The 24,873-nt window shown below is 47.8% G+C and overlaps 1 protein-coding gene across 1 annotated transcript in view; it reads left to right on the top strand.

The window, feature by feature from the left end:
* The first annotated feature begins 13,165 nt into the window (after positions 1-13,165).
* The window catches only part of LOC149473415 (uncharacterized), a 59,976-nt gene continuing 48,268 nt past the window's right edge, over positions 13,166-24,873 (top strand). The window contains exon 1 of the mRNA XM_089678628.1: positions 13,166-13,439. Coding sequence (XP_089534754.1) covers positions 13,376-13,439 — 64 coding nt within the window. The 5' untranslated portion in view covers positions 13,166-13,375. The remainder of the gene's footprint in view (positions 13,440-24,873) is intronic.

The raw sequence follows: 24,873 nt of genomic DNA, 5'->3' as shown, positions 1-24,873 counted from the left end.
AACACTGCCCCTGACTACCTCACCAACCTGATCACCAAGTACCACCCTACCCGTACCCTTCGCTCCTCACAGGACCTCCTTCTATCCTGCTCCCAGGTCTCCTCCTCCCATGCACGCCTCCAGGACTTCTCCAGGTCCTCCCCCATCCTCTGGAACTCACTGCCCCAATCCATCAGACTGTCGCCTTCCCTATTCACATTCAGGCGCTCCCTCAAAACCCATCTCTTCAGGGAAGCCTACCCCACCCTCACCTAACGGCCATTCTCCCTCTTTCCTCCCACCACTTCATTCCCCTCAGCCACTTCCTCCTGTACCATTGATTGTAAGCTCGTAAGAGTAGGGCCCTCTTACCCCTCGTACGTTGTTTGTTGTTGTTGTACTGTGCCATGTATTGTCCCCCCTCTATTGTACAGCGCTGAGCAAACCCTTTGGCGCTATATAAACTCCATGTAATAATAATAATAATAATGTGTGTAGTTGGGCTGTAAGTGAGACCTCTATTTTGAGGTAAAGGAAACCTGTCAGTAGAGATAATCTGAGGCTACTAATGCCGATCTCTAGTGACGGTCTGAACACCCCCGTGTTAATTTTGCGGTCGAATATTCAAATCTAATGAAAGTTCGACCACGAACTTCAAAATCAATGCAAGTCTATGGGGATGAACTTATCAATTCAAAAGAGCTCATTTTGAAGGCTTATACGCCAGTTATTGACACCGATTTAAAGGGGCAGGAATTGTTAATTGCATAAAGTAAAAAAAATAAGAAAATTCCTTTAAATATCATGCCTGGGGGGGGGGGGTCCCCCTTAAACTACCTGCAAAGCTGCACATCTGTATCATGTATAGAACCACAGGTCAGGTGCAATGCTTTGTCCAATCACAGCAGTGACGTCAAGCACTGCTTTGGCCAATCGCAATGCACTTTGAGAGCGCAGTGCATTGTGGGGCGCAGCGGGTGAACAGCCCACCGAACGCCCTTACCGTTCGTGTGTTCGTCTGGAACATCAAGCCTATCACTACCGATCTCCGTTTATAAAAGCTAATCTCCTGGCTGTGTCATGCTGATCCTCTGGCCTCAATCCCAGAACAAGCATCCAGATCAGACGTTCTGACTTCACTGCCCTTTCACTTGCCACATGCTTGTTGTGAATCAGTCACTCTGTAGTATTAAAGCCAGAGACAGCCAGGCAACTAGCATTTTCAGACAGAGGTCAGCAGTGGCAGCCCCTATTGGTGCAGATTTTCTGTAAATGAAACAAGTAATGCGGGCCATAGATGGGTCGTTTATTGGGCGAATTGTCATCGGCATGAAAAATCAGCCGATATTCACGCCATTAGTGGGGCCAACCCATCGGCTGTTTTTTGTGGATCTTCACATTTATTTTTATTGGTCATGCTGGAAAATCCAAAGACATTGGTGGCAGCATCAGCAACGGGGCCGACTGATGTTTCCTTTATCGGCTGAAAATTTGGCCAATAAACGGCCCGTCTATGGCCTGCCTAAAGGGGCACTTTGTACCCCAAACTAACCTGCTGTCCTCCGATCAGGGAGGGAATGACTGAGATCCTGTGGGGGCCCCTGGCCACTGACATTAATAAGGGCCCATTCACACTATAACATTACCCCCCCCGCAATACCCCCCCCCCCACCGCTCCACCCAAAACTTTACAGCAGCTGTCCAGTGACCTCTCACAGGACTTCAGGGCCCATTGAAAGGTGAAGTGACCCCTAGGACTATGACCAGACACGGGGCGTGGCTCGGGGATACATGTACAATCTTTAATCTGATCGATTTTGTGTACGTTCCCATCCTGAGCTGTGTGTTTGTTCGCGCTCTGCCATTGCTGCGTGTTGCATCACTGCGCCAGAAACCGTGAGCGTCTTTCTATTCCAAGACTGTGATATCTCACCGAGGATAAAAATAACCGTCCCACGGGGGCAACAAGGAGGAAAAGTCACCCAACTCTGTATATAGAATGTATACTGTGTGTCTATATAGTGTGTGTGTGATATATATATATATGTGTGTGTGTTATATACAGTGTGTGTATTTTACATAATTACATAGTTAGTCTGGGTGAAAGACAAAAGTCCATCCAGTTCAACCATAAAAAAAAAAAATAGTTATAATCCTACACCCACAGTGGATCCAGAGGAAGGCAAAAAACCCAGCAAAGCATGATCCAATTTGCTCCTGCAGGGGAAAACATTCCTTCCTGATCCCCCTGAGAGGCAATCGGATATTCCCTGGATCTACTTTCCCTATAAATGTTATATCCAGTTATATTCTGTGTATCCAAGAAAGAATCCAGGACTTTCCTACAGCAATCCACTGAGCTGGCCACAACCAACTCTGGAGGGAGTCCATTCCACATTCTCACCGCTCTTACTGTGAAGAAACCTTTCCGTGTTTAGAGATTACATTTCTTTTCCTCCAGACGTAAAGAGCGCCCCCTTGTCCTCTGTGATGATCTCAGGGGGAATAACTACACCGAGTTCACTATATGAACCACTGATGTATTATACATGGAGATCATATCCTCCATGTATAATACATAAGGGGGGATATGATACATACATACATACCTCCACTCCTAACTCAAACGCATTGACTCCTGCTGTTTTCCTCCTGGGTAAATGCACCTCTCCTACCTCCACTCCTAACTCAAACTCGCTTTCACTCCTGTTATATTCAGAACAAATGGTGTATTTATATTTGTGTGCATGTTGAGCAGTCCTCACCTCCAGTTGCACCCAGTTTACGACTGTAGCCTGGTTCCTATGAGACATCCCCCACTATTCATGTGAGCCTTATCAGCTTCTAATTGGGGTGGAGTTGAATGCTCATTTGAGCATCTCCCTATAAATTCAGATCAGCTCATGGGGGAGATCTCTGATGGGGGGCACAGTCTCTGATGGGGGTGCTGCTTTTGATGGAGTGCGGCTTCGAAAGAGTGCGAAGCAGTTAAACACAGCAGTTGAACTAAAGCAGGAGAAAGACAACAACAGCAAGAAACTCTACTGCATGCTGGACAGACTGCAAGCAAACACCCCGGGAAACATCTTACATGCCTGAGACCCACTCCGTGTACCTTTATATAATACACTCCTCTTCATATTACTATCCTCTGTTCCCAAGATCTCATTTCTTTACCCCTCTGCTCCACCCCAAAACTTGCACATCTCCCCCTCATTGCTTTCATCTCCCTACTACTGCCCTCATCACCCCCAAAATGCCTCTTCTACTCCTCATTTTCCTCTCCTCCATTCCCAAAATCCATTCACTATATCCCTCTGCTCCTCCTAAACATTTGTATATTGTGTCCTCACTGCTTCCTTCGCCCCTCTATGGCACCCACCACCTCCTCCTATTATTCCACTCTCCCTCTGACCCCAACACCTCCACTAGGAGTTTCTCACGCTCCTGCACATCCCGCTCCCATGCCACCTTTCTCACCCTTCTCCTCCTCCTAGCCGCGGGAGACATCTCCCCAAATCCTGGCCCTCCACCACCTCCCTCACCCGCACAACACCCTCCCGCCTCCATGTCCTACCGCAACCTAGTATCTGTCCCCCTGCTCCCTAAAATCTCCCCCCCGTTTTCATGTGCACTCCTGAACGCCCGATCGGTGTGCAACAAGCTTACCGCCATCCACGACCTCTTTGTTTCCCGCTCCCTCAACCTCCTAGCGATCACGGAAACCTGGATCCAGCCCACTGACTCTACCTCCCCTGCTGCACTCTCCTACGGAGGTCTCACCTGGACCCACTCACCCAGACCTAATGGTCGTAAAGGTGGTGGGGTTGGTCTGCTCCTGTCACCGCAGAGCACCTTCCGAGTCCTCCCAAACCCCCCCTCCCTATCCTTCTCCTCCTTCGAGGCCCACTGCGTCCGACTATTCTCCCCAACCCCCCTGAAGATTGCTGTGATATACCGGCCTCCTGGATCCATACCCCGCTTCCTGGATGACTTCTCCTCCTGGCTACCCTTCTTCCTCTCCTCTGAGCTACCCACCATCATCCTTGGGGATTTCAACATCCCTGTCAACCTTGACAACCCGGACACAGCCCGTCTCCTCCACTTAACCTCCTCCTTTGCACTTGCACAGTGCATACAATCCACCACCCACTCCGACGGTAATATCCTTGATCTTGTCTTCTCCAACCGCTGCGCTCCCCACAACCTCACTAACACCCCTTTCCCTCTCTCTGACCACAACCTGATCACCTTCTCTATCTCCTCGTCCTCCAACGCCTACCCCTCCAAATGTCACACTACTACCAGCCGTAACCTCCGCAACCTTAACCCTGCCCCCCTCCACTCTGCAGCTGATCAACTCCATGACCGCATCCTCCCCCTGTCCTGCCCCGACTTGGCCATGACTGCCTACAACAACGCGCTGTCAGCAGCCCTTGACTCACTAGCGCCTTTAACCACACGCAACACCAGACTCCGACCGCTCCAGCCCTGGCAGACTGATCACACCAAAACCCTCAAACGACGCAGTCGTGCCCTGGAGCGACTATGGCGCAAAACACAATCCCAACAAGCCTTCACCCGCTACAAATCTGCCTTCCGCACCTACACCTCCTCCCTCCATGCTGCCAAACAGGCCTACTTCTTGACCCTCATCAAGGCCCTCTCCTCCAATCCTCGCCGACTCTTCTCCACCTTCAACTCTCTACTCTCTCCACCCCCACCTCCACCCAGCACCTCACTCACCGCCCTTGATATTGCCAATCACTTCAAAAACAAGATTGACACAATTCGCAAGGACATTGCCGCAACTCACACGCCCTCTCAACCTGTCCCCTCTCACACAGCTACCCCATCATCCCCCCTCCCCCTCGACATTACCCGCAGGGACTTCGTCACTGCTCAAACTCCCTCCAACCCCCTTCCCCCTCACTTAGCTACCCCCTCTTCACCCCTGTCCCACGGCCTCACCACTGCTCTGACCTCCTCTCCCACCCCACCCTACATTCCTCATACTGAAGCTCCCCCAACACTCCACACCTTTGACCTTACTACCATCAAGGAAGTCTCCAAGATCCTCTCTGATGCCCGCCTCACCACCTGCCCCCTTGACCCTATCCCCTCACAATTCCTACGACCTCCCTCCCCCTCCATCCTACGCTCCCTCACCCACATCTTTAATCTCTCCCTCTCCTCCGGCACTTTCCCCTCCCCACTGAAGCATGCACACATCACCCCCATACTTAAAAAGCCCTCCCTGGACCCCAATGACCCGAACAACCTCAGACCCATCTCCCTGCTCCCACTTACATCTAAACTCCTCGAGCGCCTCGTCTACACCCGCCTATGCTCTCACCTCAACGACAACAACCTCCTCGATCCCCTACAGTCTGGCTTCCGCCCCCTACACTCCACCGAAACCACCTTACTCAAACTCTCCAACGACCTTCTAACCGCCAAAGCTAATGGCCACTATTCAGTGCTCCTACTCCTTGACCTCTCTGCGGCCTTTGACACAGTTGACCACCCCCTCCTCCTCAAAATACTACACTCCCTCAGCCTCAGAGATTCTGCTCTCTCCTGGCTCTCATCCTACCTGTCACAACGCTCTTTCAGCGTTACCTATAATGCTACCACCTCCCCCTCACTCCCCCTCTCTGTTGGGGTCCCTCAAGGCTCTGTCCTTGGGCCCCTTCTCTTCTCCATCTACACCTCCTCCCTTGGCCAACTCATACACTCTCACGGCTTCAACTACCACCTCTATGCCGACGACACACAAATCTATCTCTCAACCCCCCACCTCACCCCCTCGGTCTCTGCCCAAATCACACACGTACTGAGCGACATATCAGAATGGATGTCGCTCCACTTCCTTAAACTGAATCTCTCCAAAACCGAGCTCCTTGTCTTCCCCCCAGCCCAGACCCACCCCCCATTGACTTCTACATCACATCCAACAACGCCAATATCAAACCCGCTCTGCAGGCCAGAGTACTTGGTGTCATTCTGGACTCCAACCTATCCTTCCAGCCCCAAGTCCAATCTTTAACAAACGCGTGCCGCCTCCACCTCCGCAACATGCAGACTCCACCTCCGCAACATCCGCACGTTCCTAACCCCAGAAACCACTAAACAGCTCATCCACTCCCTCATCATATCACGACTCGACTACTGCAACTCCCTCCTCACTGGCCTGCCTCGCCGCTGGCTATCCCCGCTTCAGTCCATCCTGAATACGGCTGCCAGACTCATCCACCTTTCCAACTGCTCCATCTCCGCCACCCCCCTCTGCCAATTCCTCCACTGGCCTCCACTCAGTGTCCTCCACCCCCCTCTGCCAATCCCTCCACTGGCTTCCGATTGCGCAACGGATCAAATTTAAAATCCTAACACTGACGTACAAAGCCGTCCACCATACTGCCCCGAACTACATCACTGACCTAATATCCAAGTACCACCCAACACGCACACTCTGCTCCTCACAAGACCTCCTTCTCTCTAGCTCCCTGGTCTCCTCCTCCCATGCCCGCCTCCAGGACTTCTCCAGGGTGTCACCCATCCTCTGGAACTCCCTGCCCCAACCCATCAGATTATCACCTACTCTCCTCTCCTTTAGGCGCACCCTGAAAACCCATCTCTTCAGGGAAGCCTACCCCACCCCCTGCTAACTTGCTGACCTCCTCCACTCTTCCTACCACTCCATCCCCCACAGCTATCTCCTCCTGTGCCACCATCCCCTCCCTCCTAGATTGTAAGCTCGAAAGAGCAGGGCCCTCGATCCCCTCATGTTTTGCATTGTATTGGTATTGTTCTGTCACATGTTCTGTCCCCCTTTGTAATGTACAGCGCTGAGTGAACTATTGGCGCACTATAAATACTGTATAATAATATAATAATATAATAATAATAATATCCCCCCTTATGTATTATACATGTAGATCATATCCCCCCTTATGTATTATACATGGAGATCATATCCCCCTTATGTATTATACATGGAGATCATATCCCCCCTTATGTATTATACATGGAGATCATATCCCCCCTTATGTATTATACATGGAGATCATACCCCCCCCTTATGTATTATACATGGAGATCATATCCCCCTTATGTATTATACATGGAGATCATATCCCCCCTTATGTATTATACATGGAGATCATATCCCCCCCTTATGTATTATACATGGAGATCATATCCCCCCTTATGTATTATACATGGAGATCATATCCCCCCTTATGTATTATACATGGAGATCATATCTCCCCTTATGTATTATACATGGAGATCATATCCCCCCCTTATGTATTATACATGGAGATCATATCCCCCCTTATGTATTATACATGGAGATCATATCCCCCCTTATGTATTATACATGGAGATCATATCCCCCCTTATGTATTATACATGGAGATCATATCTCCCCTTATGTATTATACATGGAGATCATATCCCCCCTTATGTATTATACATGGAGATCATATCCCCCCTTATGTATTATACATGGAGATCATATCCCTCCTTATGTATTATACATGGAGATCATATCCCCCCCTTATGTATTATACATGGAGATCATATCCCCCCCTTATGTATTATACATGGAGATCATATCCCCCCTTATGTATTATACATGGAGATCATATCCCCCTTATGTATTATACATGGAGATCATATCCCCCCTTATGTATTATACATGGAGATCATATCCCCCCCTTATGTATTATACATGGAGATCATATCCCCCCTTATGTATTATACATGGAGATCATATCCCCCCTTATGTATTATACATGGAGATCATATCCCCCCTTATGTATTATACATGGAGATCATATCCCCCTTATGTATTATACATGGAGATCATATACCCCCTTATGTATTATACATGGAGATCATATACCCCCTTATGTATTATACATGGAGATCATGTCCCCCCTTATGTATTATACATGGAGATCATATCCCCCCTTATGTATTGTACATGGAGATCATATCCCCCTTATGTATTGTACATGGAGATCATATCCCCCTTATGTATTATACATGGAGATCATATCCCCCTTATGTATTATACATGGAGATCATATCCCCCCTTATGTATTATACATGGAGATCATATCCCCCCTTATGTATTGTACATGGAGATCATATCCCCCTTATGTATTATACATGGAGATCATATCCCCCCCTTCTGTGTTATACATGGAGATCATATCCCCCCTTATGTATTATACATAACCGGGGGAGGGGAGACTGAGGAAATGCCTCCTCCTCCTTCTACAAAGTTACAATGTACAGTCTGATCACTGGGGGAGGGGAGTCTGAGGAAATGCTTCCTCCTGCCTGCAGCAGACCGATGACATCATCTTAGCCTAGGCAAAGTCATTGATGAGCTCAACAATTTGTGATATCTGATTGGTTCCTGCACCTTGCAGTTCTGACACTTCCAGAGGTCCAGGCTGCTGATCTCCTGGGTGTCGGATCGAAGGGCTCTGTGATCTCTTCAGTTCTCCTTCTCCTCTCCTCCATTTTAATGGATATTTCCTCTTCCTTCCACTTAGAGCCCCGCAGACCTTCACTCCTCCCATTACCGCTGAGCGACCTCATCATTATACAGTAATAATGAGGGAAAATTGGCCAGCAGCATTATCTGCACTCTCCCGGATTTTATTTTCATATCACTCTGTATGTTCATAAATCCCTCCCTCCGGCGCCCCCTTCATTCTTGTACAGGTGTACCTGCTCCTCCCCTTCATTCTTGTACAGGTGTACCGGCTCCTCCCCTTCAGTCTTGCACAGGTTTACCGGCTCCTCCCCTTCAGTCTTGCACAGGTGTATCGGCTCCTCCCCTTCAGTCTTGCACAGGTGTACCGGCTCCTCCCCTTCATTCTTGTACAGGTGTACCGGCTCCTCCCCTTCAGTCTTGCACAGGTTTACCGGCTCCTCCCCTTCAGTCTTGTACAGGTGTACCGCCTCCTCCCCTTCAGTCTTGCACAGGTTTACCGGCTCCTCCCCTTCAGTCTTGCACAGGTGTATCGGCTCCTCCCCTTCAGTCTTGCACAGGTGTATCGGCTCCTCCCCTTCAGTCTTGCACAGGTGTACCGACTCCTGCCTTCCAGTTTTTCACAGGTGTACCGTCTCCTCCCCTTCAGTCTTGCACAGGTGTACCGGTTCCTCCCCTTCAGTCCTGCACAGGTGTACCGGCTCCTCCCCTTCGGTCCTGCACAGGTGTACCGTCTCCTCCCCTTCGGTCTTGCACTGGTGTACCGGCTCCTCCCCTACAATCTTGCACAGGTATACCTGCCCCTCCCCTTCAGTCTTGCACAGGTGTACCGTCTCCTCCCCTTCAGTCTTGCACAGGTGTACCGTCTCCTCCCCTTCAGTCTTGCACAGGTGTACCGGCTCCTCCCCTACAATCTTGCACAGGTGTACCGGTTCCTCCCCTTCAGTCCTGCACAGGTGTACCGGCTCCTCCCCTTCAGTCCTGCACAGGTGTACCGTCTCCTCCCCTTCAGTCTTGCACAGGTGTACCGGCTCCTCCCCTACAATCTTGCACAGGTGTACCGGCCCCTCCCCTCCAGTCTTGCACACGTGTACTGGCTCCTCCCCTTCACTCTTGCAGTCTTGCTCCGCCTCATTTCCTGGTTGGAGGACGTCCAGCACCATCTTGCACTTTCCTCCCCAGCCTGACTGTCCCTGGCCCCGCCCCTTTTATTAATTGGATTTCAGTTCTTTCAATCATAGAGGCTCCGCATCACATGTGGGAGTTACCTAGGGCAGTCAAAACAAGTTTTGGGCCCCCCTAAAAATACATACTCTTATTCTTAAAGGGGGCCAAGGGGAACCCCATATAAAAAAACCCAGCATGGGCTCCTAATGAAGGTAAAGGGGGACTCCATGCAATAAAAAAAAGTATGAGCCCCATAAAAATACATAGAAGACCCTTATCCTTAATGGGGGTCTAGTATATAAGTTAATGGGGTTCCCCTAAAATTACATAGAAGACCCTTACCCTTAATGGGAGTAAATGGGGACTCTGTGCAAAAATAACATCATGGGATCCCCCTTAAAATACATTGAAGACCCTTATTCTTCATGGGGGTCTGGTATAAAAGTTAATGGACCCCCACAAAAAAGCGTGGGGCCCTCCTAAAAATACATATCTTTTTTGGGGTCAAGGGGATATCACGCAATAAAAACACTATGGGGCCCCCCTAAAAATGCATAGAATACCCTCATCCTTAAAGGGGGTCTGGTATAAAAGTTAATAGGGTCCCCCAGAAAAAAGTGTGGGGCTCCTCTTAAACATACATATATTTTTGGGGGGTCAAGGGGATGTCATGCAATAAAAACAGTATGGGGTCCCCCTAAAAATGCATAGAAGACCCTTATACTTAATGGAGGTCTAGTATATATGTTAATGGGATCCCCCCTAAAAATACATAGAAGACCCTTACCTTTAATGGGGGTAAGTGGGAACCCTGTGCGAAAAAATGGATGGGGTCCCCCTAACAATACATAGAAGACACTTAACCTTAATGGGGGCCTAGTATATATGTTAATGGGGTCCCCTCTAAAAATACATAGAAGACCCTTACCTTTACTGGGGGGGGGAAAACAGCATGGGGTCCCCTTAAACATACATTGAAGACCTTTATCTTTAATGGGGGTCTGGTATAAAAGTAATGAGGACCCCCACAAAAAAGTGTGGAGGGCCTCTTAAAAATACATATCTTTTTTGGGAGTCAAGGGGATATCATGCAATAAGAACAGCATGGGGTCCCCCTAAAAATGCATAGAATACCCTCATCCTTAATGGGGGTCTAGTATTTATGTTAATGGGGTCCCCCCTAAAAATACATAGAAGACCCTTACCTTTAATGGGGGTAAATGGGGACCCTGTCCAAAAAAAAAAGGAGGGGCCCCCCTGAAAATACATAAAAGAAACGTCCTTAATGGGGTCTAGTATATATGTTAATGGGGTCCCCCTAAGAATACACAGAAGACCCTTACCTTTAATGGGGGTAAATGGGGACCCTGTGCAAAAAAAAAAGGAGGGGCCCCCCTAAAAATACATAGAAGACCCTTATCGTTAATGGTGTCTAGTAAATATGTTAATGGGGTCCCCCCTAAAAATACACAGATGACCCTTATCCTTAATGGGGTCTAGTATATATGTTAATGGGGTCCCCCCTAAAAATACACAGATGACCCTTACCTCTAATGGGGGTAAATGGGGACCCTGTGCAAAAATAAGGAGGGGCCCCCCTAAAAATACATAGAAAACCCTTATCCTTAATGGGGTCTAGTATATATGTTAATGGGGTCCCCCCTAAAAATACACAGATGACCCTTACCTCTAATGGGGGTAAATGGGGACCCTGTGCAAAAAAAAAGGAGGGGCCCCCCTAAAAATACATAGAAGACCCTTATCGTTAATGGTGTCTAGTAAATATGTTAATGGGGTCCCCCCTAAAAATACACAGATGACCCTTATCCTTAATGGGGTCCAGTATATATGTTAATGGGGTCCCCCCTAAAAATACACAGATGACCCTTACCTCTAATGGGGGTAAATGGGGACCCTGTGCAAAAATAAGGAGGGGCCCCCCTAAAAATACATAGAAAACCCTTATCCTTAATGGGGTCTAGTATATATGTTAATGGGGTCCCCCTAAAAATACACAGATGACCCTTACCTCTAATGGGGGTAAATGGGGACCCTGTGCAAAAATAAGGAGGGGCCCCCCTAAAAATACATAGAAGACCCTTATCGTTAATGGTGTCTAGTAAATATGTTAATGGGGTCCCCCCTAAAAATACACAGATGACCCTTATCCTTAATGGGGTCTAGTATATATGTTAATGGGGTCCCCCCTAAAAATACACAGATGACCCTTACCTCTAATGGGGGTAAATGGGGACCCTGTGCAAAAATAAGGAGGGGCCCCCCTAAAAATACATAGAAAACCCTTATCCTTAATGGGGTCTAGTATATATGTTAATGGGGTCCCCCCTAAAAATACACAGAAGACCCTTATCCTTAATGGGGTCTAGTATATATGTTAATGGGGTCCCCCCTAAAAATACACAGATGACCCTTACCTCTAATGGGGGTAAATGGGGACCCTGTGCAAAAATAAGGAGGGGCCCCCCTAAAAATACATAGAAAACCCTTATCCTTAATGGGGTCTAGTATATATGTTAATGGGGTCCCCCCTAAAAATACACAGAAGACCCTTATCCTTAATGGGGTCTAGTATATATGTTAATGGGGGCCCCCCTAAAAATACATAGAAGACCCTTATCCTTAATGGGGTCTAGTATATATGTTAATGGAGTCCCCCCTAAAAATACATAGAAAACCCTTACCTTTAATGGGGGAAAAAACCAGCATGGGGTCCCCCTAAAAATAAATACGTGAATTCCATACCAGACCCTTTGGCAGCTCATCCGTAATTAAACCCCTGAGGCTGCACTCACACCTAAGTGTTTTGAGAACGTGATGTCACGCGCGTCGCTTATGCGTGGCAAACGCGCCAAAGTAGCTGATGTAGCTTCTCGAGCGCCGAGCTTCACGCGGGTTTTTTTTTTTCTAACCGCGCATCTTGAAGCCTTTGTGGAGCATTTCAACGTGCGGAAAAAACGCACGCCTGCGTATGGGAAGCTATTAACAATGAACAGCAGCACAAGCGCGACGCGCATTTTGCGTGCGTCTCATTCACGAGCAGGAGTCTCATTCACGAGCAGGAGTCTCATTCACGAGCAGGTGCGAAAGGCGCCTCCCCCTTAGGCCACTTTTTTACAGATAGTTTTATATCAGATTTCCTAGAAATTGTTACATTGTCATTTTTTCCTGGCCGTCTATGGTGACGAGGACGTATACATTGTATCAGTTTAGATCTTTTCCCTCCGGTGCGCATTGATGGCTGCGTTGGCCTGTCTGTCTCAGCGAAGGGTTAATCGGGATGAATAATGAGAGGCGAGCTGATGCAAGGACACAATGGAGCGAGCGGGAGACTGACACAGGCTGGGAAGAGACACATGGGGGGCCCTTCCTTCCACCTGCCTCCTCTGCAGTGGCTGCGCACACCCTGCCCCTTCTGCATGGGAGGAAAAAAAAAAAAACAGCAGCAGCAGCAGCAGCAGCATCCTTGTGCTGACATCACGCAGAATGACTGAGCATCACGAGCACCGCTGCTCCTTATCAGCCAGTGGAGCTGCACTAATTCCCAGCAGCCAGTGCGCAGCCTCCTCCTGACCATCTCCTTCTACAGGAGGGGTGCAGAGACAGCACTAAGCTCTACAGATCCACAGATCCATCCCCCTCCCCCCAGAGAGAAGGGCGCACCAGGCGGCCGGGAATCGCCAGGAAAAAGTGACCACCATGCCCGTAGATTCCAGGAAAGAGGATCCGGAGAAAGACGTCCAGGCGATGCAGGCTGGGACAGGTGAGGAGGAAGGGGAGGAGGGGGTTGGCTGGCAGCATGGCAGAGGATAATGCCGTTTTGTGTTTGGGGAAGGACGAGGGATCAGCTGAGATTAGGAGCGATTCTGGATCCAGAGGTTAGCGGGATCTGCAGATCGGATGGCGTAGACTGCTACACACCTGGACCGGGCCAGTGATGCCATGGCTCCAGCTTGTCTGCCTTCTGACGCGGCAGGCTTTGGTGTCACTTCCATGGGATGCGTCTCCTCAAGGGTTAAATGTTTGTAGGGTGACAAAAAACAAGGAGAACCAGGCCTCGATGTGGCTTCCATGGACTGTGTCTCCTCAAGTGTTAAATGTTTGTAGGGTGACAACAAACAAGGAGAACCAGGCCTAGGTGCCATAGCTAAACTGTGCCAAGCATGCCATGGCATCAGCTTGTTTACCTCCATACATGCCAGTCCTCGATGTCACTTCCATGGATTGTCTCCTCAAGGGTTAAGTGTTTGTAGGGTGACAACAAACAAGGGGAACCAGGTCCAGGTGCCATAGCTGAACTGTGCCAATCATGCTATAGCATCAGCTTGTTTACCTCCAGACATGCCAGGCCTCAATGTCCCTTCCATGGATTGTGTCTCCTCAAGGGTTAAATGTTTGTAGGGTGACAACAAACACGGAGAACCAGGCCCAGGTGCCATAGCTGAACTGTGCCAGTCATGCCATGGCATCAGCTTGTTTACCTCTAGACATGCCAGGCCTCAATGTCCCTTCCATGGGTTGTGTCTCCTTAAAGGTTAAATGTTTGCAGGGTGACAACAAACTAGGAGAACCAGGCCCAGGTGCCGTAACTGAACTATGACAAGCATGCCATGGCATCAGCTTATTTACCTCCTGACATGTCAGGTCTCAGTGTTGCTACCATGAATTGTGTCTCCTCAAGGGTTAAATGTTTGTATGGTGACAACAAACAAGGAGAACCAGGCCTAGGTGCCATAGCTAAACTGTGCCAAGCATGCCATGGCATTAGCTTGTTTACCTCCAGACATGCCAGGTCTAATGTTGCTTCCATGGATTGTCTGCTCAAGGGTTAAATGTTTGTAGGGTGACAACAAACAAGGAGAACCAGGCCCAGGTGTTGTAGCTGAACTGTGCCAATCACGCCGTGGCATCAGCTTGTTTACCTCCAGACATGCAAGGCCTCAATGTTGCTTGAATGGGTTGTGTCTCCTCAAGGGTTAAATGTTTGTAGGGTGACAACAAACAAGGATAACCAGGCCCAGGTGTCGTAGCTGAACTGTGCCAATCATGCCATGGCATCAGCTTGTTTACCACCAGACATGCCAGGCCTTGATGTCCCTTCAATGGGTTGTGTCTCTTCAAGGGTTAAATGTTTATAGGGTGACAAAAGGCAAGGAGAACAAGGTCAGGGTGCCATAGCGCAACTGTGCCAGTCATGCCAAGACATTGGCTTGTCTGTCTCATGACATGCCAGGCCTCAGTGCCACTTCCAAAGATCATGTCTCCCCAAGTTTTAATGTTGTTAGGGTGACAAACGACATCTTGGAAAACCGGGTCCCGTGGCTGAACTGTTGCCCAGGTGTCGTAGCTGAACTGTGCCAATCATTCCATGGCATCAGCTTGTTTACCTCCCAACATGCCAGGTCTTAATGTCACCTCCATGGATTGTGTCTCTCCAACATCTCCTCCGACACCTCAGAGAACCAGGTTGGGGTGTCGTAGCTGGACTGTGTCAATCATGCCATGGCAATGACTTGTCTGCCTTCTGACACGCAGGGCCTTGGGGTCACTTCCATGGGTTGTGTCTCCCCAAGGGTTGAATTTAGAAAATCCATTTCGTTATTATTTTTTTCGGATTCCTTGAAATTCGTTGCTATTGTGAGTCAGAAATTCAGACACTTCCCAATCTCCGAGTGACAAAAATTTTGTCCAAATTTTGAGTCGTTAAAAAAAACAAATCGCACGTCTAATTAAAATTAAAAAAAAACAGATGTGAGGGATGACTTTTGGACTTTCCATGTCACATATGGAGGCTCCCAGGGGCGGACTGACAACTCATGGGGCCCCCGGGCAATAGGGGATCATGGGGCCCCTGTATCCTTTCCCAAACTCAAAAAAGCCTATGAAAAAGGTACCAGGGGCATCTCATGGGGTACCCTACTGTCCCCGGGCCCTCGGGCAGTGCCTGAGTTTCCAAACGGTCAGTCCACCCCTGGAGGCTCCTATGGATGGGAGGCCAGGACCTCATGGGCCCTGGGCTGGTTATGCTGTCTGAACCCCTTGTACTTACCCACTAGGTTGGCAATCAGCTATAGAAAGTCGGTAAAATGTTCTTCCAGAAGATATGGATAAATTCCTCCTGCGCTTAACAGATATATGTAAATACACGAGCAGCTATCACCTATACTTATACCAAAGGGGCAATTTAATCAATAAATAATGATTGTGAAGCGCTATAAATAACAATAAATAAATGATAAATAAATAAATACATTAACCGCCTCCCACCCGCCATATAGTCCAATGACGGACGCAAGGTGGTTTTCTCATTCTGAGAGGACGTCTAACCGTGCAAGCACGGCTCCTGGAGCGCGCAGTGCGGCGATTGGCGGTGGTGGATCACCGATCCACGGAATGAGCCGAAGATGTCGGCTCGTTCATGTGATCAGCTGTGTCCAATCACAGCTGATCACATGTAAATAGGGAAATGCCGGTTATCGGCATTTCTCTCCTCTCGAGCTGTCACGCTGACAGAGGAGAGGAGAGCCGGTAATCGGCATTCCTCAGAGGGGACATCTACACTGATCATCAGGGCACTGATAATCAATGTGCTCTGATGATCAGTGCAGCCCCAGCAGTGCCACCTATCAGTGCTCATCCATGCCAGCTGTCAGTGCCCATCAGTGCCACATCAATGCCACATATCAGTGCACATCTGAGTTGCCTTTCGGTGTCACCCATCAGTGCCAGTCAGTGCCACCTATCAATGCCAATCAGTGCCAAAATCACTTATTTACAAAATTTTATAACAAAAACTGAGAAAAAACTTTTTTTTTTCAAAATTTTCAGTGATTTTTGGTTTGTTTAAGAAAAAATAAAAATCCACGAGGTGATTAAATACCACCAAAAGAAAGCTCTATCTGTCACAAAAAAATGATAAAAATTTCATATGGGTACAGTGTTGCATGACCGCGCAATTGTCATTCAAAGTGTGACAGCGCTGAAAGCTGGAAATTGGCCTCAGCAGGAAGGGGGTAGAAGTGCCCGGTAGGCAGGAAGAATGCAGAAGTGCCCGGTAGGCAGGAAGGGGGTAGAAGTGTCCTGTAGGCAGGAAGGGGGTAGAAGTGCCCGGTAGGCAGGAAGGGGGTAGAAGTGTCCTGTAGGCAGGAAGGGGGTAGAAGTGTCCTGTAGGCAGGAAGGGGGTAGAAGTGTCCTGTAGGCAGGAAGGGGGTAGAAGTGCCCGGTAGGCAGGAAGGGGATAGAAGTGTCCGGGTAGGCAAGAAGGGGGTAGAAGTGTCTGGTAGGCAGGAAGGGGGTAGAAGTGTCCTGTAGGCAGGAAGGGGGTAGAAGTGTCCTGTATGCAGGAAGGGGGTAGAAGTGTCCGGTAGGCAGGAAGGGGGTAGAAGTGTCCGGTAGGCAGGAAGGGGGTAGAAGTGTCCTGTAGGCAGGAAGGGGGTAGAAGTGTCCTGTAGGCAGGAAGGGGGTAGAAGTGTCCGGTAGGCAGGAAGGGGGTAGAAGTGCCCTGTAGACAGGAAGGGGGTAGAAGTGTCCTGTAGGCAGGAAGGGGGTAGAAGTGTCCTGTAGGCAGGAAGGGGGTAGAAGCGCCCGGTAGGCAGGAAGGGGGTAGAAGTACCCTGTAGGCAGGAAGGGGGTAGAAGTGCCCTGTAGGCAGGAAGGGGGTAGAAGTGTCCGGTAGGCAGGAAGGGGGTAGAAGTGTCCTGTAGGCAGGAAGGGGGTAGAAGTGCACAGTAGGCAGGAAGGGGGTAGAAGTGCCCGGTAGACAGGAAGGGGGTAGAAGTGTCCTGTAGGCAGGAAGGGGGTAGAAGTGTCCTGTAGGCAGGAAGGGGGTAGAAGTGTCCTGTAGGCAGGAAGGGGGTAGAAGTGCCCTGTAGACAGGAAGGGGGTAGAAGTGCCCTGTAGGCAGGAAGGGGGTAGAAGTGTCCTGTAGGCAGGAAGGGGGTAGAAGTGTCCGGTAGGCGGGAAGGGGGTAGAAGTGTCTTGTAGGCAGGAAGGGGGTAGAAGTGTCCGGTAGGCAGGAAGGGGGTAGAAGTGTCCTGTAGGCAGGAAGGGGGTAGAAGTGCCCTGTAGGCAGGAAGGGGGTAGAAGTGCCCTGTAGGCAGGAAGGGGGTAGAAGTGCCCTGTAGGCAGGAAGGGGGTAGAAGTGTCTGGTAGGCAGGAAGGGGGTAGAAGTGCCCTGTAGGCGAGGGGTTAAGGTGCTAAATATGTGACACTTCAAGTGATAATGTGCAACACTGGTCACAAATGAGGACCTATATCAGGGGCAGGCCAGGGGTGGACTGACAACTCATGGGGCCCCCGGGCAATAAGGGATCATGGGGCCCCTGTGTCCTTACCCAAACTCAAAAAAGCCTATGAAAAAGGTACCAAGGGCATCTCATGGGGCCCCCTACTGACCCCGGGCCCTCGGGCAGCGCCCGAGTTTCCAAATGGTCAGTCCGCCCCTGGGTGGCTGCATCAGTTATCTTCTATACAGTATTCACCTGGTGATCTGGCCAAATACACACTTCCTGTATTAGAGTGCCCCCACTCTGGATGAAGTAGCACAGGGGCACCTTTGGACAGCAGCATTGACAATCTTATCAGTGTAAATTCACCTCCATATGAAGGATATAAAAAAAAAAGAATTACTGGGCAGTCACTGTTCTTCCAGAAGGCCACCACCGGGGCAGTGACCCCATTCCAGATATTCCCATGACCCACATGGAAGAAAAATATATTTTAAATATATTTTAAATATATTCTTATCAAATATATTGCCATAAATTTGAAATACTACAATTTTGGCCGTATTCAATATGTTTAAATATGTATCTGCACTTTTGGAATGCATTTACAAATATATGTTAAAATGACTTTTTTATTTGTTAGAAACAAAAATTGAAGAATATATTTAAAAAATATATAGTTTTAAAAATATATATATTTCTTAATATATTTTTCCGATTTTTTTTAACATATAAAAAAGTAATTTTAACATATATTTTTACATATATTTGTAAATGCCATTCCAAAAATGCAGATTTGCATTTTTAAAGACATATAGTATATTTGAAATGTATTTTTAAAAATATTTTTCATATATTTTGTAATAAAAATGTATTTCAACATACGGTGTATATATATATATATGTATATATATATATATATATATATATTTATTTATTTATTTAAATATCTAGATGGGCAATCTGTAGTCTGAACCTTCATACCTAGATGGGCAATCTGTAGTTTGCACCTTGAAATCTAGACGGGCAATCTGTAGTTTGGACCTTGAAATCTAGACGGGCAATCCGTAGTTTGGACCTTCAAACCTAGGTGGGCAATCTGTCATTTGGACCTTAAAACCTAGGTGGGCAATCTGTAATTTGGACCGTAAAACCTAGGCGGACAATCTGTAGTTTGGACCTTCAAACCCAGACTAAAAATCTGTAGTTTGGACCTTGAAATCTAGACAAACAATCCGTAGTTTGGACCTTGAAATCTAGACAAACAATCTGTAGTTTGGACCTTGAAATCTAGACAGACCATCTGTAGTTTGGACCTTCAAACCCAGACTAGAAATCTGTAGTTTGGACCTTGAAATCTAGACAAGCAATCTGTAGTTTGGACCTTGAAATCTAGACAGGCAATCTGTAGTTTGGACCTTGAAACTTAGGCAGGCAATCTGTAGCTTGGACCTTGAAACCCAGACTAGAAATCTGTAGTTTGGACCTTGAAATCTAGACAAGCAATCTGTAGTTTGGACCTTGAAATCTAGACAGACCATCTGTAGTTTGGACCTTCAAACCCAGACTAGAAATCTGTAGTTTGGACCTTGAAATCTAGACAGGCAATCTGTAGTTTGGACCTTGAAACTTAGATGGTTAATCCGTAGTTTGGACCTTGAAACCTAGACGACCAATCTGTAGCTTGGACCTTGAAACCTAGGCAGGCAATCTGTAGCTTGGACCTTGAAACCTAGACGACCAATCTGTAGCTTGGACCTTGAAACCTAGGCAGGCAATCTGTAGCTTGGACCTTGAAACCTAGACGACCAATCTGTAGCTTGGACCTTGAAACCTAGGCGGGCAATCTGTAGTTTGGACCTTGAAACCTTGGCGGGCAATCTGTGGTTTGGACCTTGAAACCTAGACAGGCAATCTGTAGTTTGGATCTGCCCATCAATGGTGTCAGTGAGAGCAATAGTGCTTCATTGTTGGTGTCAGTGGGAATAATAGTGCTCCATCATTGGGGTTAGTAGAAGAATAGTCCCCTATCAAGCTAAATGTTAAGGTTACGTGTTAATATTTGCATTGTTGTTGAATGGTAGGGTTTAGGGAAGGGTTAAGGTTAAGTGGAAGGGTTTAGGGAAGGGTTAAGTGGTAGGGTTTAGGGAAGGGTTAAGTGGTAGGGTTTAGGGAAGGGTTAAGGTTAAGTGTTAGGGTTTAGGGAAGGGTTAAGGTTAAGTGGTAGGGTTTAGGGAAGGGTTAAGGTTAAGTGTTAGAGTTTAGGGAAGGGTTAACGTTAAGTGGTAGGGTTTAGGGAAGGGTTAAGGTTAAGTGGAAGGGTTTAGGAAGGGTTACAGGTAAATGTTAGGGTTTGGAGGTGGGATAGGTTAAGCGGTAGAGTTTGGGAAGGGTTAACGTTAGGTGATAGGGCGCAGGAGAAGGAGTTCATTTTTAGGATTTGGAGCAGGGTTGAGTTATGTGTTGGGGTTTGGAGGAAGGGGTTAAAGACAAATGTTAAGGTGTGTGGAATGGTTGACATTAAGTGTTAAGGTTTGGTTGAAAGCTAGCATTAAGTGTTTTGGAGTGAGATAGGGTTGAGTGTTAGGGTTAGCCTAACTGGTAGGATTTGCAAAGGATTACAGTTAAATGTTAGGGTTTAGGGGAAGGGGTCAAAGCTAAGTGTTACGGTGTGTGGAATGGTGGAGGTTAAGTGTTGGGTTTGAATAAAGGTGTCAAAGCTAAGTGTTACAGTGTGTGGAATGGTTGAGGTTAAGTGTTAGGGTTTGAAGGAAGGTGTCAAAGCTAAGTGTTACAGTGTGTGGAATGGTTGAGGTTCATGTTAGGGTTTGGATGAAGGGGTCAAAGCTAAGTGTTACGGTGTGTGGAATTGTTGAGGTTAAGTGTTAGGGTTTGAAGGAAGGTGTCAAAGCTAAGTGTTAAGGTGTGGAATGGTTGAGGTTACGTGTTAGGGTTTGGATGAAGGGGTCAAAGCTAAGTGTTACGGTGTGTGGAATGGTTGAGGTTAAGTGTTAGGGTTTGGTGGAAGGGGTCAAAGGTAAGTGTTACGTAGTGTGGAATGGTTGAGGTTAAGTGTTAGGGTTTGGTGGAAGGGGTCAAAGGTAAGTGTTACGGTGTGTGGAATGGTTGAGGTTACATGTTAGGGTTTGAAGAAGGAGGTCAAAGCTAAGTGTTACGGTGTGTGGCATGGTTGAGGTTAAGTGTTAGGGTTTGGAGGAAGTGGTCAAAGCTAAGTGTTACGGTGTGTGGCATGGTTGAGGTTAAGTGTTAGGGTTTGGAGGAAGTGGTCAAAGCTAAGTGTTACGGTGTGTGGCATGGTTGAGGTTAAGTATCAGGCTTTGGGGGAAAGCTAGTGTTCTTGCCTTAAGGTTTGAGGAGGGTTAAAGTGGAGTGTTAGGGTTTAGAGAAGGCTGAAGGCTAAGTATTAGGGTTTGGTGGAACGTTGGGTTAAGTGGTAGGATTTGGAAAGGGTTACATTTGTGTTAGGGTGCTGGGGAAGGGGTTAGGATTTAGGATTTGAAGCAGGATTAGGTTAAGTGTTTGGGTTTGGAGGAAGGGGTTAAAGCCAAAGTATTAGGCTGTGTAGAATGGTTGGGGTTGAAGTGTTAGGATTTGTGGGAGGGTTAGGGTTAGTTTTAGGGTCATGTCAAGCGTCAAGCTAACCATGGATAATTCCGAGGTCGCAGATATTTTATTTCTTCATGCTTAGAAATAACAAGACCCCGAGCTACGAAGAATAGAAACTCACTGGAAAGATGCTAGAGCTTCCCCTGAATATATATATATATATGTTGTGCAGAGACAGGTCCTCACGGTGTCTGTATAGTCAGGTGCAGACTCAAGCAGAGTACGGCGGATTCAGAGCCAGCACTGCGTGCGTCTTGCGGCCCTCAGGGGACGAGTCACATGACCCAGACACAGAAATACGTTGTGTCGGCTCAGCAGTAATAATAGACTAAAGTAAAACAGCGCGACTGTACAGAACCGTTCTACAAAACCCCGACCTTCTACATTCCCAGCGAAGCTTCGTTATGAGGGCGATTCATCGTACGACATGACCTGCGTTCCTCATTTTATCTCATCATTTTCCTATCAAAGCGTTCCTCTCGTCCTGATAAATTATTGAAGTCAAATTTCAGTTCCTGCAGATGAAATAGAAATATACACTCACCGGCCACTTTGTTAGGTCCATCTGTTCAATTGCTCGGTAACGCAAATTGCTAATCAGCCAATCACACGGCAGCAGCTCAATGCATTTGGGCATCTAGACGTGGTGAAGATGATGTTCTGAAGTTCAAACCGAGCATCAGAATGGGGTAGAAAGGGGATTTAAGTAACTTTGAACATGGCATGGTTGTTGGTGCCAGACGGGTGGGTCTAAGTATTTCAAAAACTGCTGATCTACTGGGATTTTTCCACACATCCATCTCTAGGGTTTACAGAGAAGGGTCCGAAAAAGAGAAAATATCCAGTGAGTGGCAGTTGTGTGGAGGAAAATGCCTTGTTGAGGTCAGAGGAGAATGGGCAGACTGGTTGGAGATGATAGAAAGGCAACAGGAATTCCAAAAAACCCTCGTTACAACCAAGGTATGCAGAATACCATCTCTGAATGCACAACACGTCCAACCTTGAAGCAGATGGCCTACAGCAGCAGAAGACCACGCCGGGTGCCACTCCTGTCAGCAAAGAACAGGAAACGGAGGCTACAATTCGCACAGCATCACCAAAATTGGACAATAGAAGATTGGAAAAAAACGTTGCCTGGTCTGATGAGTCTGGATATCAGCTGCGACATTTAGATGGTAGGGTCAGAGTTTGGCATAAACAACATGGAAGCAAGGATCCATCCTGCCTTGTATCAACGGTTCAGGCTGGTGGTGGTGATGTCATGGTGTGGTGGATCCATCCTGCCTTGTATCAACGGTTCAGGCTGGTGGTGGTGATGTCATGGTGTGGTGGATCCATCCTGCCTTGTGTCAGTGGTTTAGGCTGGTTGTGGTGATGTCATGGTGTGGTGGATCCATCCTGCCTTGTATCATTGGTTCAGGCTGGTGGTGGTGTCATGGTGTGGTGGATCCATCCTGCCTTGTATCAACGGTTCAGGCTGGTGGTGGTGATGTCATGGTGTGGTAGATCCATCATGCCTTGTATCAACGGTTCCAGCTGGTGGTGGTGATGTCATGTTGTGGGGGATCCATCCTGCCTTGTGTCAACGGTTCAGGCTGGTGGTGGTGATGTCATGGTGTGGGGGATCCATCCTGCCTTGTATCAATGGTTCAGGCTGGTGGTGATGTCATGGTGTGGGGGATCCATCCTGCCTTGTATCAATGGTTCAGGCTGGTGGTGGTGTCATGGTGTCATGGATCCATCCTGCCTTGTATCAACAGTTCAGGCTGGTGGTGGTGATGTCATGGTGTGATGGATCCATCCTGCCTTGTATCAACAGTTCAGGCAGGTGGTGGTGGTGTCATGGTGTGGGGGAGATTTTCTTGGCACACTTTGGGCCCCTTAGCACCAACTGAGCATCGTTTAAACGCCATGGCCTACCTGAGTATTGTTGCTGGCCATCTCCACCCCTTTATGACTCCAGTGTCCCCATCTTCTGATGGCTCCTTCCAGCAGGATAATGCACCATGTCACAAAGCTCACATCATCTCCAACTGGTTTCTGGAACATGACAATGAGGTCACTGCACTCCAATGGCCTCCACAGTCACCAGATTTCCATCCAATAGAGCACCTTTGGGATGTGGTGGAACGGAAGATTCCCATCATGGATGTGCAGCCGACAAATCTGAAGCAACTGTGTGATGCCATCATGTCAATATGGACCAAAGTCTCTGAGGAACGTTTCCTACACCTTGTTGATTCTATGCCACGAAGAATGAAGGCAAAAAGGGGTCCAACCCGGGACTAGCAAGGTGGACCTCATAAACTGGCCGGTGAGTGTATATTATGTATATGAGTGAAATGTTTACTTCCTGTGAATCAAGAACTGACCACGATAATAGCCACATTCAGCCAGTCAGCTATTAATATTTTTCATATAGCATCCCCCTATGCCATGGTGTTGTGCAAAGAACAGTGCATGCTACAAATGGTAATGATACATAAGAAATGGAACAAGGACGTAACAAACCAAAATGGGTGTGAAGGCCCCTCCTATAGGACTTTACAGCCTATTGACCCACCTGAAGAGCATTAATAAAGGGGGGGGGGGGGGGGTCACATTTTTTTGCCTATATAATGTATTTTAGAAGCTGCTTGATTCATGGCCGCCATCCTTCCTTTACATTTCTCAATATTTCTTTCACATAGAGGCTCTAACCCAGGTGTATCCAAACTTTCTAAACAAAGGGCCAGTTGACTGTCCATCAAACCATAGGGGAGTTTGTGGAAGGAGTAGTGTCCCATGATTGGTGTCAGTGGGAAAAATAGTGCCCCGTCATTGTTGTCAGTGGGAGGAATGGTGCCCAATCATTGGTAGTGGGAATAATAGTGCTCAGTTGTTGGTGTCAGTAGGAGGAATGGTACCCAAGCATTGGTTTCAGTAGAAGGAATAGTGCCCCATCATTGGTATCAGAGGGAGGAATGGTGTCCGATTGTTGGTGTCAGTGGGAGGAATAGTGCCCCATCACTGGTGTCAGTGGGAGGAACAGTGTCCAAGAATTGATTTCAGTAAAAGGAATAGTGCCCCATCATTTGTATCAGTGGGAGGAATGGTGCACGATCATTGGTGTCAGTGGGAGGAAAAGTGCTCCATCATTGGTGTCAGTGGGAGGAATGGTGCCCGATTGTTTGTGCCAGTGGGAGGAATAGTGCCCCATCACTGGAGTCAGTGGGAGGAATGGTGCCCAATCGTTGGTGTCAGTGGGAGGAATAGTGCCCAAGCATTGGTGTCAGTAGAAGGAATATTGCCCAATCTTTGTCAGTGGGAGGAATAATGCCCAAGCATTAGTTTCAGCAGAAGAAA

Source organism: Staurois parvus, unplaced genomic scaffold (genome assembly GCF_062004578.1).
Source record: "Staurois parvus isolate SC_StPar_1 unplaced genomic scaffold, SC_StPar_1.0 ptg000016l, whole genome shotgun sequence".
NCBI lineage: Eukaryota > Metazoa > Chordata > Amphibia > Anura > Ranidae > Staurois > Staurois parvus.
The sequence above is the reverse complement of the archived record's forward strand: the minus strand, read 5'-3'. Positions and strand labels throughout refer to the sequence as shown.